The following is a 15,001-nucleotide window of genomic DNA, read 5'->3' as shown; positions in this document are numbered from 1 at the left end:
CCAACAATTCTTCCCCTGCATTTATATTTGAGGTTGCAACAATGTGCAGAGGGAGGTGAGATATAGGTGCCTATCTGTAGATAGACAGACGGGTAGAATGATACATAGATAGGTAGACAGACATAGACGATAAGTAGATGCCACTGGACTGAAGGAGTCAATGAATGACAGTAAAGTAATCAGCCAGCAGTTCCTCGCCAGCAGTTATGTCAGTGGTTGCAACGATGGCTACAATACGCAGAGGCAGGCGCAGTGTTGGTGTGTGTGGTGGGGGGGAGTACCACAGGTTGGGTAGTAGCCACCTCTCCTCCACACTTACTTCGTCTGGCTGTAACGTCACTTCTTGGTACGCAACATTGCTACGCCGACCTGTGCACCGTATATAATACAGTATTGAGTATTTATTAATGATATTAATACAGGAAGAGTTTGTATTCACAATACTAGTATTATAACTTCTTGTTACAAATGCTACAGGAAGGTCTTGTTATATGCAATCTTTTGAAATTATATTTTTGTTACTAAGTGGTACCTGTGCTGACCATGTATTCACAGTATTGTTACACTTAACTTATCATTATTAGGACCATCCACCCACTCAATGTGCTGCTCTTAAGTGGCTGCCCTTTCCTCTCTTCCATCTTTCTTTCCTTCCTTCTTCTTCTGTCTTTCTTTCCTTCATTCTTTCCTATTCTTTCTGTCTACAGGTGACTCTACACTGAGTGACAAGCCAAATGGTTTCCTGTACACCTGGAAACCATTTACTACACTGGGTGGTAAACATATAACCTGACCAAATTATGGTGCCTGGTGGCTTCGTGGGTAATTAAGGTGCTCCAATTGGATTGAGCCTTGGCAGGTTTATATCTAAGGGGTGGTTGGGGTTTATTGCTCATGTAATGCCACTCAAGGATGAGTGAGGCTGGTCAGTCTCATCTTAAATGTCAGGACCAACTTGCATAGTCCCGGGCTCCTATACTCCTCATGGGGCAACACAGGACTGGATGATGAATGAAAAAAACTGAATGAAATTACAGTATCATTATTATGGACCATGAATAGCTGCCCACCTGAAGACTGGTTGTTAATGTACTGTCCAATGTTGAGAGGGTTGACTGGCAGTGGTGTTAGCCAGGAGGTGTCGGCAGTGGCCAGGGGTCCAACACGATCACGACCACAGCATGACCTGATACAAATGCAGCCTCATTACTTACTCTTTACTCTCACTCACAACATGACCTGACAAAAACAACCTCACTCACTCACTACTTGACTTTTTTCTGTGCCATGTGAATAACAGTATTAACTTAACCATCATTATTACAGTAGCCTGTTTCACTGGGGACACAGGTCACTAAAGAAACAAGACATATTATCACCCTCTCCTTCATACGTCACAGGAGGTACAAAATTGTCTGCAACACTGCTGCTAGGCAGTGAGACTGCTACATCAACAAAGATATTAAACATTGTGGCCTCCCACCAAGAAGTTACCTATGATATTAAAACTACTGTACAAGGTTTTTATTTAAAAGCATTAGGTAGCTGCAATATTTTGCCAGCCTGCAATCCAGTGTGAGTGAGAGACTGTAGAAACTCACTTGTACAAGAACTTGGACAGCCTCTTGTCATTTCCATCAATCAGTATTCCATCAGCGCAGCGGAAGATGAATGGGTTGGCAATGCTCTGGAAGAAGATGGGTTGATGTGGGAGATACAGGGTGCCAGGGTACAGAGCCACTAGCTGTCCCCGCCTCACCACCACAGCACCGCCATCACACTCAGATAGCACTGAGTCACTACTTGCAGGTGCATTAGTTTTGTCTTTGCTGCTCATGTCTCTCATCAATCTGCCACTTGCACATAATCCTGAATCACCATTCACACCTGCTGTTGCATTGCCATCACTCACACCTGTCACTGTTTTTCCTTCACAGCTTGTACTCATTTCTGCCATTAAACAGCCACTCAAACCTCCATCACTCCTAGATACCTTCAAATTGCCACTTGCTGACCACAGTGATTTTTGTCTGCCACTTAAACCTGCCACTGAATCATCACTCAGTCCTGCCACTGCACTGCCATTACTCCCAGACGCCATCACGCTGCCACACACTCCCACCATTGATCTGCCATCAGTATCCGCCACCACACCCAGACCTCCAAGCCGGCTGGGGGCTCTGTAGACTCGAAAACCTTGCACCTTCTCCATCACCTGTCATAGACAAGGTAAGTTATTACTTCTGCCGTCAAACTTGAAAATTATGTATTCACCTGTGCTTATTGTTTGTTTGTGCAGAAGATATTTCACAAACTGTTTAAAGGATTTCAATGAATCTGTTGGACAGGTGGGCAGTGGATCAGGGAAAAGTTGGTTAGATATTGACATGGCTGTAGATCTGGATGCAGGAATAATTGTCATTAATACTGTCAGCGTCAGTGCATTATTTCCAATCTTCTTCGAGGAAAGGAAAAACACTACCCAGGTGTTCTCTGCATGTGGTTTATTGTTACAACTCAACTCAACCCCTCCCCCTCCCCCCCCACACACACACCCTCATCCCTCACCTCCAAGGCCTTGTGGTGGTAGTGTGGGTTGTGGTGTTGGTGGTGTGGTGGGGATACATGTACCAGTGCTGCTGTGAGTGTTGTCAGCTGGGCCACAATGTCTTCTCGCGACACGACCTCATCACCACCAACTCCCTCACCAACACGACGGACAGTTCTGTAGGTAAGTCAATGGGAAATTCATGATACAGTAGTAGTAGTAGTAGTGGTAATAGTGTGATTTGTCGATTTGGTCACTACGATACTTGTATTTGGTATAGTACTTATACTGTACGAGGCACAAATGGCGAAACAGAAGACAGTGGTAGCAGACAGTGGTATGGTGGAAGAGGGTAGGACAGACACAAGACACAGACAGTGATATGATGAAGGTTTGGTCAGTCACATTCATATTAAGAGACCACTGAGTATGGTAGTATGTGTAGGTCTTTTCACATGATGGCAGTTGTGTGTTGTGGTCTTGAGCCACTTCCCTACTCAATCCCTTATCCCTGAGGTCTTCATCTAGAACCCTAGTCCATGTCTTCCTCAGTTCTGCCCCTGGACACTCTTCCCTCCACATTCATACTTTTAGACCCTCTCTCTCCTTTCAACATGTCCAAATCATTTCAGTCCATCAGTTTTCATCACACTTCTATTATATCTTAGGCTATATCTCTCAACTGGAATACAATCATCTCAGTTTTGTTTTCAGTTATATTGGTCACCACATTTAAAGTTTCAATGCGTTAGTGCTCTCTGTTTTGAGTCTACCAGGTAATACATCTTGAGTAGACTAGTGCTTCTGCTAACCCCTGCCATACTGATTCTCTGTAAGGAAGTTTGCCTTGCCCTAGTCATTGTCTCATAACTGGTGGAAATTGTATTTCATGTGAGGCTTGCAACATGGCACACGCCGACCTTTATTGTGCCTCATACGAGGTCTGCAGCTTGGCAAGGTAATCCCATAAATACAGTGATAATGATGATGATCTTTATTTTCGTTGTCGTCACCGTCTAGGGGTGAGGTAGGGTCCAGAGACATCCAGCTGAACTAGGTTTGTGATGTATAACTGTTCATCTCTGTTATTTGTGATACTATACTTCCATGTGTATTTCATGAACTGGTTACACTCCATAGCTGCTGTGCCTGTATTAAATCCTTTATAGTTTGTTATTCAGTTAGTCATTTATAAAGTTTTACATGTAATGGAGTATGTAAAATATGGGAGGATATCATCATCATCATGATTTTTTATTTATTTATTTATTTTTGCCATTTAAATCTGTGATGAGGACAAAATGAGAATCAGAAATTCAAACCATTCTTCTTTAAATACAAAAGGTGACAAACAGTCCAGTAAAAAATACATCAATAAATAACTAGTACATAAACTCTGCTGTACAGTATAATGTAAAGCTGCTTTATGTAAGGTTCACTTGTACATATTACACTGGAGTATTGCTGTACATATAAAACTCTTTTCTGACTTTACCAGAGGGCATTTAGTACAGCCTGCATCTCATTTAACCATTACAAATGTAGTCTACATATTAAGTAAAGTCTGCACCTCACTGGTTATAACTATTAACAAAGTACAGGACGTGTATTAGAATATTCATATTGTATCATTTATTAAGGCTCCAACCTCCTTCTGCTCAATCTCTGGCAGCCTCCCTATTCAGTCCCTTATCCCTTAGGTCACACTCAGTTACCTTGTGCCAGTAATAAAACCACAATACACTTACAACAAATTAAATACCAGAACAAAAGCACTGAAAAAAACACACACTCAAACATCACAAATGGTTTTTCATAAATTAAATAAGTTGCTGTCTTGAACCAAATTCAGAACATGTCACAAAAAACAACTTTATTCTTAAAAAAATAAATGTCTTCTGAAACCAAATTGCACAATGAAACAATGGTAAATTAAAAATACTTTCCCTCCCTCTCTCTCTCTCTCTGCATTATCTATATGTACCTTCTTTACTTCCGATTTTATATATTTTTCTTTTCACTTTCCCTTTGAAGCAAAATCTGCACTTACACACCCACACCAAAAAAATAAATAAATACTCAGTGTCTCTCATAAATAACGCCATGACCTCCCACCATCAGATGTGTGTGACTGTTCCCGTGCAGACAGGAAGGCTGGGATACAATTAGTGTTGGCTCACTGACCACATGCCAATAGTAGTAGTGTTTGGTGGTATTAGAAGGCTCCCTCTCCCCTCCTCCTTTGTGACTGAGATTGATTATTACTATCACAAGTATAATGTAATCTCTCACATCCCGTCCCTCTTCATTATTTCTCTAAAGGCATTAAGGTTGGTAAGTTCTAAAGTAAAGAAAACACACACACACACACACATGACCCACCCAGTATGAGAAATGTGTGCATGTTCACAGGTATACAGGAAGGTGGTGATATAATTAATGTTGTCACCCAGTTGGCAAGACAGCGTGCTAAGACTGACAGCAAGCTGGCAGTAGAAACTCTCCATCTTCTTTTGGCTTCCCTTTTATTCAGCCACTTTCTTATGTACCCCTTTATCTACCTGTTGGTCTCATATCAGTATAAATATAACCCTTCTCTCACACTACCTTCTCTTCATGTCTTCTCCTTCCCTTCTTTTCCTTTCCTCTCTTCTATCCTTCTTCTCTTCTTTTCCTTTCCTCTTCCCCAGGTATACAGGAAGGTGGTGATATAGTCTGTTGTCACCAAGTTGGCAGTATCCCATGCCAGGCGCCAAGCTTGACCACATGCCAATACCATTAGTTATGTTTAGCCCTGTGTTCTTGTGCCATCAGAAGAACATTGACAACTCTATCCATCTTTTCTTCCCTTCTTTGTCTTCCTTTCCTGTCTGTCTTCCCATTTTAACATCTTTCTTTTGTCCCTTAGTCTCTCATCATATAATTATGTATATAAAACTAACCTTACTCTTTTCCTTCCCTTCATCCCTGTACTTCCCTTCTTTCTTTTTGTTCTTCCTTCCTTTCCTCTCTGTCATCCTTCCTTCTTCCCTTCTGCTCTTTCTGTCTGCCTTATCTTCCCTTTGCTTCCTTCATTCCCTTCTCTCTTCTTCAGTCTCTTTTTTTCCCTTCCTCTTCCCCAGGTATAAAAGGTCATGATATAATTAGTGTTGTCACAGTTGTCACTTGACTGGCATGGGACCATGCTGGGAGTAATGTTTAGCTAGGTTCATTTGGGTTTAGGAGCCTCCACGGTAACCCCTCTGAAAGAAAGACTGTAGTAGAAGGATATCTTAAGCCTGCAGTCCACTGGGTTCACATTTCATATAAGCCATAGACACAACAGCAGCAGCACTGTAAAATGCCCACGGTCAACAGTAGTCCACCACACACAATGTCTGCCAAGGAATTAAAGTTCCTCAATTGTACAAGAAGCAGACAAAGGTAGAGCCAAGAATTTCAAGGTGGCCCAATTCACTTGAAGAAATTTTGTTGTTAGTTATACTTCTGTGTTTTGACTTTTTGTATTGATAATTGAATTCTGTTGCTGAAAATGAGAACAGGTTTAGGTGATGATGATGATGATGATGGTAGAGCTAACCTCGCATATCTATAAATTTTCTCATACCATGTAAGAAAAAAAGAAGTGCATTTTAAAAGTACACTAGGAATTATTTTTCTCGTATCATGAAGGGTAACCAGTGTAAAAATAAAATATTGTAACTATAAAAGAGAAACACCGACACATCCATCACCAGTACAAACACTCTTCCCTTCACTCTGCTGCACACACATCACAGTTGCTGCCTCAGAACACGGCCTCATATTACATGTATATATAGTCTGGCATCTGATTCCACCCACAAAGTTAATGATTCACGTCACCATCACAGGTCATGCGGTACAAATATCTTGGCACATGGCCTCATCATTTGGGAGACTCTCCATCACCACTGATCTTGAATGTGGTGCACTGTATTATTATTATTATTTATTATTATTTTTTTTTTTAAGGAAGTCTTGCAGGCTTCTGGCCTTTGGTTCCTTCTTCTGTGCATAAAAAAAAATACATGTTCCCTCAAAGAAAAAATAAACAAGAGAGAGTCAAATTTAAGACACCAGCACACACTGCATTTTAAAAAGTGAAAGTTGTAGGCAGAAGGAAAAACAGACTGAGGAAGACATTGAGTCCTTTTGTACCTGTGCCGCATAATTCACTAATATTCGCTTTTGTGTTGTTTTTACGGTGAGTGTTGCTACAAAAAAGACTAAGGTAAACAGCACAGTATAGTGTAGTTTCAAGTATGACTCACAAAGGAAGAAGGACTAGCAAGGCTTCTAATTGACCAGAATATAACACAGTGGCTCTCACAGTCCACACACATATTCATCACTTACTTTGACTCAGGCCAATATCTCTCTAAATGTAAATGCTATATAACAGAACAGCACATTAAAATTCTAAATAACAGGCAGCAGTCACTGTAAGCATGGAAACACCTTATCTGTCTTGCATCACCATCATTTTTGTCGTCATTGTCTTACTTCCTCCTCAGAACCCCCACCCCCCAGCATCTCTCTCTCTCTCTCTCTCTCTCTTGCACACACACACACACACACACACACACACACACACACACATTCCTGTTCCTTCTCTCACCAATCTTCAAAGGCACATATGTACACACCCCTCAACATCTCAACCTTTTCACTACAATGGCAGCTGTTTGTATTTGTGTTCTCTGCAGGCAGTGTTATTCATCTTAAGAGCAATTTCCCAGCTGAGTGCATGATCGGCCAGTGTCCAAAAATGCTAGTTCTGACTTTGACCCCTGGAACACCATCTCAACTGATATACAGTTTTCACTGGTAAGAGCAATTTACTGTTGTCAGTGGGGAGGCTTTTAGCTATATTCTTGTGATAAGCATGCTGTGAAAACCAAAATTTATAAGGATGTATATCATATTTATTTGAATTTACTTATTTTTTATGGTTGCTTTGCTTGAAAAGTGAGATGGACACTGGCCCTCCCTTCTCACACCTGGCTGGAGAATTGTAACATAAGCCTTGCAACAGGTGTAGTCTTGGCTCCTCCACTTCATGTTCTGCATTTTTATTTTATTCCTGCTGCTGCCACAAGATTATGTTTAGCATAGGGAAGGTCACATGTATTAAAGGGGTCAATTACAGCTATATCTAATCTCTCTTGCTTGAAAAATCTGCCCTAGGCTTAATAAAACTGTTGGGAAACAGCAAGAATAAAATCAATTGATGTCACCTACATGCAAGAAGTTAGTATGGTGGCAGCTGCAGCGGAGTAAGTTGTTTGGTAATTTCAGTTTGTCTTGTAGCAATTAGTGTTCCAGTCTGGAGGAATTAGTGTTAAACTGCAGCAACTGTAGTGTTAAGTCTTGCAGCATTCATCTTGCATCAATCAGTGACAGCGTCACTTCAGTTCCAGCAGTGATAGTGTATGGCCTTCATTTCACAGCAACTGCAACTTGACTCTTGTGTTCTGCAGCAGTTGTAGCATAAGTCTTACACTAAACAAAGCATTAGTCTTGCATCAATGGTAGTGCAGATTTTGTGGTTATTGTAAGGTAAGTATTGCATCACCCATAACTGTGATGGTGAAAGTTTTGCATTAATGGTAGCGCTGGAAGTGTAAGTTGCATCAGTAGCTGCAGTAACAACATGTCTTGCATCAGTCATAGCATAATTAAGTCCTGCATCAGTTCCAGTAGTGGCAATAAAGTCTCACATCAAAATGCAATAGCAGCATAAGTCTGGCATGAGTACACATAAGTCTTCAGGCAGTAGTATTAATTCTCATATAAAACTTGGAGTGTATCTTGCAGCAGTTACAGCATGACTTGTGGTACCGTAGTTGTAGCATTAATTCTATGGCAGTGGTAGCATAAGTCTGACACGAATCACAGCGTAAGTCTTCAGTCATTAGTATTGGCCTGGTCTTTCATCAAATGCTGCATTAATTCTGCATTACTCATAAACGTGAATCTGTGGCCGTGGTAGCATAAGTCCTCAGTCAAATTTGGTGTTAACTTTGCAGCAATGATGGTGAAAATTTTCATGCATTAAACTTGCTGTAATCATAACAATAATTCTGTGGCAGTGGTAGCATTAATTTTACATGACTCACGGTATTTTGCATCAAACTTGGCATCAATCTTGCAGCAGTTGTTTAAAAAATCTTGTGTTAAGCTTGTCAGTGTAGCAGCAAACTTAGTGTTAATCTTGCAGTAAATATAATGTTTATTCTGTGGCAGTGGCAGCATAAGTTTTGCATGAATCACGGCCTAAGTCTTGCATCAAATTCAGTGCTGATCTTCTGGCAGTGATGTATTATTTCTCAACACCAAGTCTACAGACCAGAGGTTGCCCTGCGTGTGTGACCCAGGGCTGACAGAGTAGCAGGGCAAGGCAGGGCACAGTGGGTCAGGGCAGGGTAACGTGGGATGGGCTGGAGCACCCACCACTGAATGCCAGAGATCCCCAGTTTACAGTCTTTTATCCTGAGGTTTTATGTGTTCTGCAGTGCCTACATAGCTGTGATTTGGAATATGGTGCTGTTGTAGTGTGGCCCATGTGGCAGCACACTTGTCTTGTGATGCATGTGTCCAGAGTCCAGATATTAAAATGGATGCTGATAGTATATCTCGTCATATGTCTCCATATAATTACACCCTCTTGGTTCTACCACAGCCATATGCACTTGACACAGATAAACATAGCTATAACAGCATTTCAACTTACTTCAGATTATCACTGCCCCTTTGAAGATAAGGTCCGGTCTTGCAGTGGATCTGATAGGGACTGAGACACATACAAGTGTCAAAGCATTTACCTTGTGGCAATCATAGCCCCTTTGAATCCAGTGTCATATTTTTAAAGGTAGTGTTGCTTCCACCACACAATTTTTACTCCAACTTAGGAAGGATCTCTTGTGCTGTATAGATTAATTAAGGCTAGATCTCACCCCTCCAATTCTACGTTCCTCTAAAGTCAAATAAAAATGATCAAATTTCTCAAGTTTAAGATGAGAACTGTCACTGGGGTGAAGGGGCTAATTTTGTGGCAGTGGAGTATCATACCTTAACAACAACTCAAGGATCCAGTTGTTTTCCTGGATTTTGCTCTGCAGTTGCCCCAGGTCATCTTGTGTCACCAGGGGCCAGTAAAGAAGTGGAGCAAGACAGGTCAAGTTGGGGCAGGACTCAATCAGGGTGTGGATGCCAGAGATCGTTCCCCCGCATTCCGCAATAACAAGAGTTTCAATCTTCCGCAATCCCCCCAGTGCTGTGACTTGGGATATGGTGGAGTCATTGATGTGTTGCCAGGTGTCAGAATATGGCGCCGGGTTTAGGGAGAGGGAGAGGCGGGTGAGGACGGGGGTGTGGGTGAGTAGGGTGACCATGGCTTTAACACTGGTCACACTAATGTCTGCCCATACTAGATTTTCCCACACTTCTTCATACTTGTTTGTCCCGCCATCTTGGAATTGTTCGTCCTCCCCTTCCCGGTCATCCTCCCTTTCTTCCTCCCCCACTGAGCTGTCCCAACCACTACCCCATGCAGGCTCAAGGGTAAGGGCTGCCTGTAGGTGTGTCAGATGTGGTGCAGCATTAACAAGTGTGGGGATGTGGATGGGACAGTTGATGGCATGTGTGAGGCTTAGGTGGGTGAGGCTGGCCCCACGTTCCATGAGATAATCCAGCATCCCTGCTCCAGCCCAGTACTGCAGGTCAACTGTGAGGGACGTCAGGGATGGCAGCAGAGACAGGGTAGGGATGGAACAGTCCTCTGTGGTGAAGGTGGTCAGCGCTGGACATGTCTGACACAACATGGCTGCCTGGCTGGCTGACACGCGCGACTGCCAGACTGCCGTCACCCCACACTGCCACACACCACCACCACTGCAGGTACTACTACAACTACTACTGTTACTATTACTGCTACTACTACTATTACTACTACTGTTACTACTACCACCATGGTAGGGCTGCAGGGCAGCCAGCACTGCAGTGAAAGGGTATCCCTCCCCCAGGTAGCCCCCCAGGGATGAGAGGCGTGGCAAGCAACGCAGCAGCAGTACCCCTCCAGCCAGGCCCACCTCAGTGTCGGCCACACACACCCAGCCCAGCTTGGCACAGCACTGTGTTGGCGTTACATGCACTATGGCCACCTCCCGCACACTAAGCCCAGCCAGGGATTCATGGTTCTGGGCCAGCAGTGCGGCCACACCCTGGTCTGTGAGGCGCGGGGAGCCTGAAACATCCAAGTAGGCCAGGTGTGGACACTTGGCCCCCAGCGTGGCCATGATGGCAGTGTCGGCCACACCAGCCAGGGTGACCCAGGTGAGGTGGGTCATGCGTGCCAAGGTGCGGTAGAATGTAGGGTTGATCTCAGGAAGGTAGCGGCGGTCCCTGTGGCTCCGCATGTTGCAACACAACCCCAGCCGGGTCAGATTTATGGCCAGTGCAAGAGTCACACTGCGATACAGGTCCATCACCTCCTCCACAAAAATCTGTCCACCACCAGTCACATCAATTTCCTTGGTGGATCCGTCGCCCAACAAGTGGATCAACTGCCACTTAACATCCATGCTGGAGGGACCCGACAGGACCCGTCTGAGTACCTCCTGCCTGACTCCAGCACTCAGCCACCCCAACACCTCCCCTCGCTGCTTCGCCCTCGCCCCAGGCCCCGCCCCTCCCTGCACCAGCCCCACCAGCCACCTGGACACACGACACAGGCATACCTCACGCAGGGTGCCAATGCTATGGTGTGGTGGCATTGCTACATGTACACACAAAACCTCATTCACACATAACCATTTACATACACACACAATCTTTCACATACACACCCTCACCCACACCCACCCTCACTGAAACACAAACATCCACACCCTACTCCCATCTTGCAACACACTGGGATCATGTCCATACGAGCACAAAGGTAACAACATCAACATCACCATCATCATCTATCTGTGTTCTGGACTTTGGTCACCTAGCTTTATGCCCCTACTCTTTACGGGGTTTACTGATACCTGTATTCAGTTTCAATATATGGTAATTTTCTATTCTTATTTTTTGTAGACGGGATGTGGTTCAGCAGACCAGGGGAGCTGCCTGGAAGCAACAGGAAAGAGGAAGAAATATACAGTAAGTTCATAATATATGTTGCCTTTTGATACTGTACTGTTCCTTTATAGCAATGACAGTATTCTTTTTGAAGGTATTAATTTCATTCATTTTCCAGTTATTACATTCATTACTGAAATGACTATATCCTTTGTAAGCATAGACTACCCACCAGATTCAGAGGCTTAAAATATATGCAAGCAAAACAAAATTCAAACACAGAAGGCCCACAAAATACACAGTACATCCTCATTACATGTTGGTGATGTGTTCCAAAAGTACCACAACTTCTTCAATAGACCACAATTGTTAAAGTAAATCTGGGTTAACTGGCCAATCTACTTTACAGTACAGTCTGACTGGAACCATTTATGGCAATTTTTCCAGGGTTAATGTTGACTTAGCAAAAATACACAGGAACAGATATGAACATGATTGTGATACCATGCCTGCTCTTACAAAACCCACACACTGAGGCTGGTCATTGCATACCTGATATTTTCTATGGACTTGGGAAAACAGAAATCTAAGATATTAAATCTGTATCAGTCTGTCTTTAGTCAGGCACCTGAATCCTGTAAGGGATTTGTCACAAGGGCGTGGGAAGTAATTCCATCTTGTGCAGTGTCTGTAATAAGTGGGTGCATAAGATATGTAGTGGTATTAGAGGTAGACTGCAAGACAATGCTGATTTCATGTGTGCAGTGTGTCGGGGAGAGCATGTGGCTATTGCCAGGCGTGAAAGGACTGAACTTGCTGGTGAGTCTTGAGTGTCTGGAAGAGTTTTGTTATTTGGGAGACATGTTATGTGCTGGAGGTTAGGCAGGAGCAAGCTCTGTGGCTAAAGTGAGGAGTGGTTGGAGGAAGTTGAGGGAGCTGTTGCCTCTCCTGACACTGAGAGGGCTCTTCCTCCATGCTAAGGGATCTTTGTATGCAGCATGTGTTAGGAGTGTAATGCTGTATGATAGTGAGATGGGCAGTAAAGGAAGAGGATATTCACAAGCTCAAACATACAGGAATGGCAATGATTAGGTGGATGTGCAGTGCATCCTTGAATGCAAGGCCTAGGGGGGCTAGGTTTATAATGGAAGAGTTAAGAGGTAGGACGGGACTAGAGTGTATTGGTGTTGTGATGAGGAGAGGTAGATTGAGGTGGTTTGGGCATGTGGAGAGGATGGGGGATGATAATTGGGTGCAGAAAGTGAGAAGTGTTAATGCTGGGGGTAGGATAGCAAGAGGCAACCGAAAAAGACCTGGGATGAGGTCACTGAGTGTGACCTCAAAACTAAGGGGCTAAATAAGGAAGCTGCCAGAGATAGAGCAGCGTGGAGAGCCGCCATTAGGCAACCAAGGCCAACGCATGCAAGCATGTTGGAGCCTTCAAAAACAAAAACGAAAACGTGGCCACAAATGAACTGCCTCCATGCCACCTTGTCCCCTACCATCAGGCTGTCCCCCCTCCACCACAAAAAAGGCAACATATAATGAGGACTTACTTTTCAATTATAAACAAACACACACACACACACACACACACACACACACACCTGTTTTTGAAGTTCAGGGCAAGCCAGGGTACAAAGCGATATTTGTAGGATTTCCATGATGCTTTCACTCGATCCAACATCGGTCCCTTCCTTTGGTCTCTGATCCAGTCATGCCACTTTGGCCTCTGTGTGGTGGAGAGACAGGAAAGCATCATCATCACACTCAGTACACCAGCGTTTGGGATCCAGTCTGTTCAGGCTACATAGGGCCTGCTGAGTGAAGATACACATCAGCTTCATTACCTATCATCATTTTTAGTGATCATCATAAGCATCACTATTATCAGTAGCATCAACATAATCACCTGCCTCATAATCATCATGTCATCATCATCTTTCCAGCCATCAACACATCATCATCATCACTCCAGTCATGTACACTCATCACATTCACTCCAGTTGTCAACATTCATCATCATGGACTGGGAGGGTTGTGTAAGACTCCTTGATCTCAATACAGACATCAGAGGAAAGTGGCAGAACTATGTACAACCTGCCCCCATGTTCTGTATGAGCTGGGAGACTGTAACCCTAGAGCTGGATGGTTGGGACAGTGGATTCTCTCTCTCTCTCTTTCTCTCCATCACATCACATCACTTTCCATTAATAGCCAAGTAGCACTCGGCACTAACTTCAGCCTAACAAATTCTTCACAGTTTTTAATGTCGGAGAAGCATAGGTATTAACACTCAGGCTTTTTGCAATCTCCAGACAAATAATATAATCAGGCTTTATTTAGCACATAATGTCGAAGTTAATGTAGCCATGGGAGAGATAATATTGGAAGTACTGCTTTAGTGCTCATTCACTCAGCTGTTCATATAAAGGATCTGTATGTAATGGTTTGGATTTTTTTTTTTTTACATCACAAAGCCAAGCCTTCACCTATTCCATGATCACAGTATGAGTAGTACCCATGAATTAGGGTGGGAAAGAAGTCAGAGTTACTTGTAGCAGAAATAATAAAAGTTCACCCCCAACCCTCCGGCCGTTCTTGAGCTACTGAGGTGTGTGTGTGTGACTGTGCTGTCAAGGGGGGGGGGAATGTCTCTGTCGTCTGTTTGTTTGGGTTCTGTAGTTTCGGATTGTGGTGGATTTTTATACCTTACAGGAATGATGGTGTATTCCTTTTAAAAAAATTTAGGATAATATACAAAAATTACCTGCGTATTAATTGTAATAGGAATCATTGCTGGTTTTACGTAGTGTGGTTTGTGTTTTCTTTGTTACATAGAATCCAAATTATTCCTGCTGTTCATATACACAATTCTGGTAAGTTATATTGCCTCAGATATAATGTCAGTGTATGCTGTGCTACGAAGAGGAGGTTTAATAAGCACCAAATCATGAGGACGTGGGAGTATAGGAGTATTTGTGTCATGACGTCAACAGTGTCCGATCTCTTGCTTTGCATTAAATTTTTCTCATCATTTGTCACGCCGTCGTGATTTTCTCAGATCAAGGTCTAGAAAAAGGGACCTGATACAGATATGGTATATAGTATGCTGACTGAAGTGCACAAGACTTTATAGCTACCTACCCAACAATCAGTGTATAATATTCAGTATTTCAAGTCCCCACCTTGAGAGGGTTTGTGTTAGCAGTACAACCACACCCAGGCAGTTGTGTTTGCCTGTTACTCACTCTCGGCCAAGTAAAGATGGTTTATCGTGGAATATTAAGCTAAGACTAAAAATGGCTTACCTTAGAATATGATTAAGCCAAGTCGTGGGCCAACACATCAGGACGCTGGTGTTGC

At 43.3% G+C, this 15,001-nt stretch overlaps 2 protein-coding genes across 4 annotated transcripts; both read right to left on the bottom strand.

Moving 5' to 3' along the window:
• Positions 1 to 15: 15 nt before the first annotated feature.
• LOC145401802 (uncharacterized) lies at positions 16 to 14,253 on the bottom strand. 3 transcript variants are annotated; one of them, XM_080273982.1, is made up of 6 exons: positions 14,191 to 14,253; positions 13,243 to 13,367; positions 2,569 to 2,725; positions 1,602 to 2,215; positions 1,071 to 1,186; positions 16 to 369 (listed from the first exon to the last, which is right to left on the bottom strand). In XM_080273982.1, exons 2-6 carry the CDS (start codon positions 13,320 to 13,322, stop codon positions 158 to 160), a joined length of 1,179 nt encoding a protein of 392 aa, XP_080130108.1. In that variant the 5' UTR covers positions 13,323 to 13,367; positions 14,191 to 14,253; the 3' UTR covers positions 16 to 157. The 3 variants fall into 3 exon arrangements, with proteins under 3 accessions (XP_080130108.1, XP_080130110.1, XP_080130107.1); XM_080273984.1 differs by having other exon boundaries at positions 14,157 to 14,216; XM_080273981.1 differs by lacking the exons at positions 13,243 to 13,367; positions 14,191 to 14,253 and adding an exon at positions 5,156 to 5,885.
• On the bottom strand, positions 7,291 to 11,343 carry LOC145401582 (uncharacterized). Its single transcript, XM_080273776.1, has 5 exons — positions 10,512 to 11,343; positions 10,116 to 10,427; positions 9,641 to 10,016; positions 9,303 to 9,362; positions 7,291 to 7,393 (listed from the first exon to the last, which is right to left on the bottom strand). The coding sequence occupies exons 1-5, from the start codon at positions 11,341 to 11,343 to the stop codon at positions 7,291 to 7,293; spliced, it is 1,683 nt and encodes a 560-aa protein (XP_080129902.1).
• Positions 14,254 to 15,001: the final 748 nt, after the last annotated feature.

The sequence above is a fragment of the Coenobita brevimanus genome, chromosome 56 (genome assembly GCF_032717465.1).
Source record: "Coenobita brevimanus isolate Jiangsu-jjx chromosome 56, ASM3271746v2, whole genome shotgun sequence".
NCBI classification, from domain to species: Eukaryota; Metazoa; Arthropoda; class Malacostraca; order Decapoda; family Coenobitidae; genus Coenobita; species Coenobita brevimanus.
The sequence above is the reverse complement of the archived record's forward strand: the minus strand, read 5'-3'. Positions and strand labels throughout refer to the sequence as shown.

Bases quoted from the DNA above. Each gene is read 5' to 3' on its own strand.
- LOC145401802 (XM_080273981.1), bottom strand. From the start codon at position 5,316: ATGTGGTCAAGCTTGGCGCCTGGCATGGGATACTGCCAACTTGGTGAC. The intron at 2,726-5,155 runs GTAGTGTGAGAG...ACTTACCTACAG, and splicing joins GGAGAAGACATGAAGAGAAG to AACTGTCCGTCGTGTTGGTG. The intron at 2,216-2,568 runs GTGAGGGATGAG...TGTCTATGACAG, and splicing joins ACCACCACAAGGCCTTGGAG to GTGATGGAGAAGGTGCAAGG.
- LOC145401582 (XM_080273776.1), bottom strand. From the start codon at position 11,343: ATGCCACCACACCATAGCATTGGCACCCTGCGTGAGGTATGCCTGTGT. The intron at 10,017-10,115 runs GTAGTGGTTGGG...ACAAGTATGAAG, and splicing joins TACCCTTGAGCCTGCATGGG to AAGTGTGGGAAAATCTAGTA. The intron at 9,363-9,640 runs GTATGATACTCC...TATGTGTCTCAG, and splicing joins ATCCTTGAGTTGTTGTTAAG to TCCCTATCAGATCCACTGCA.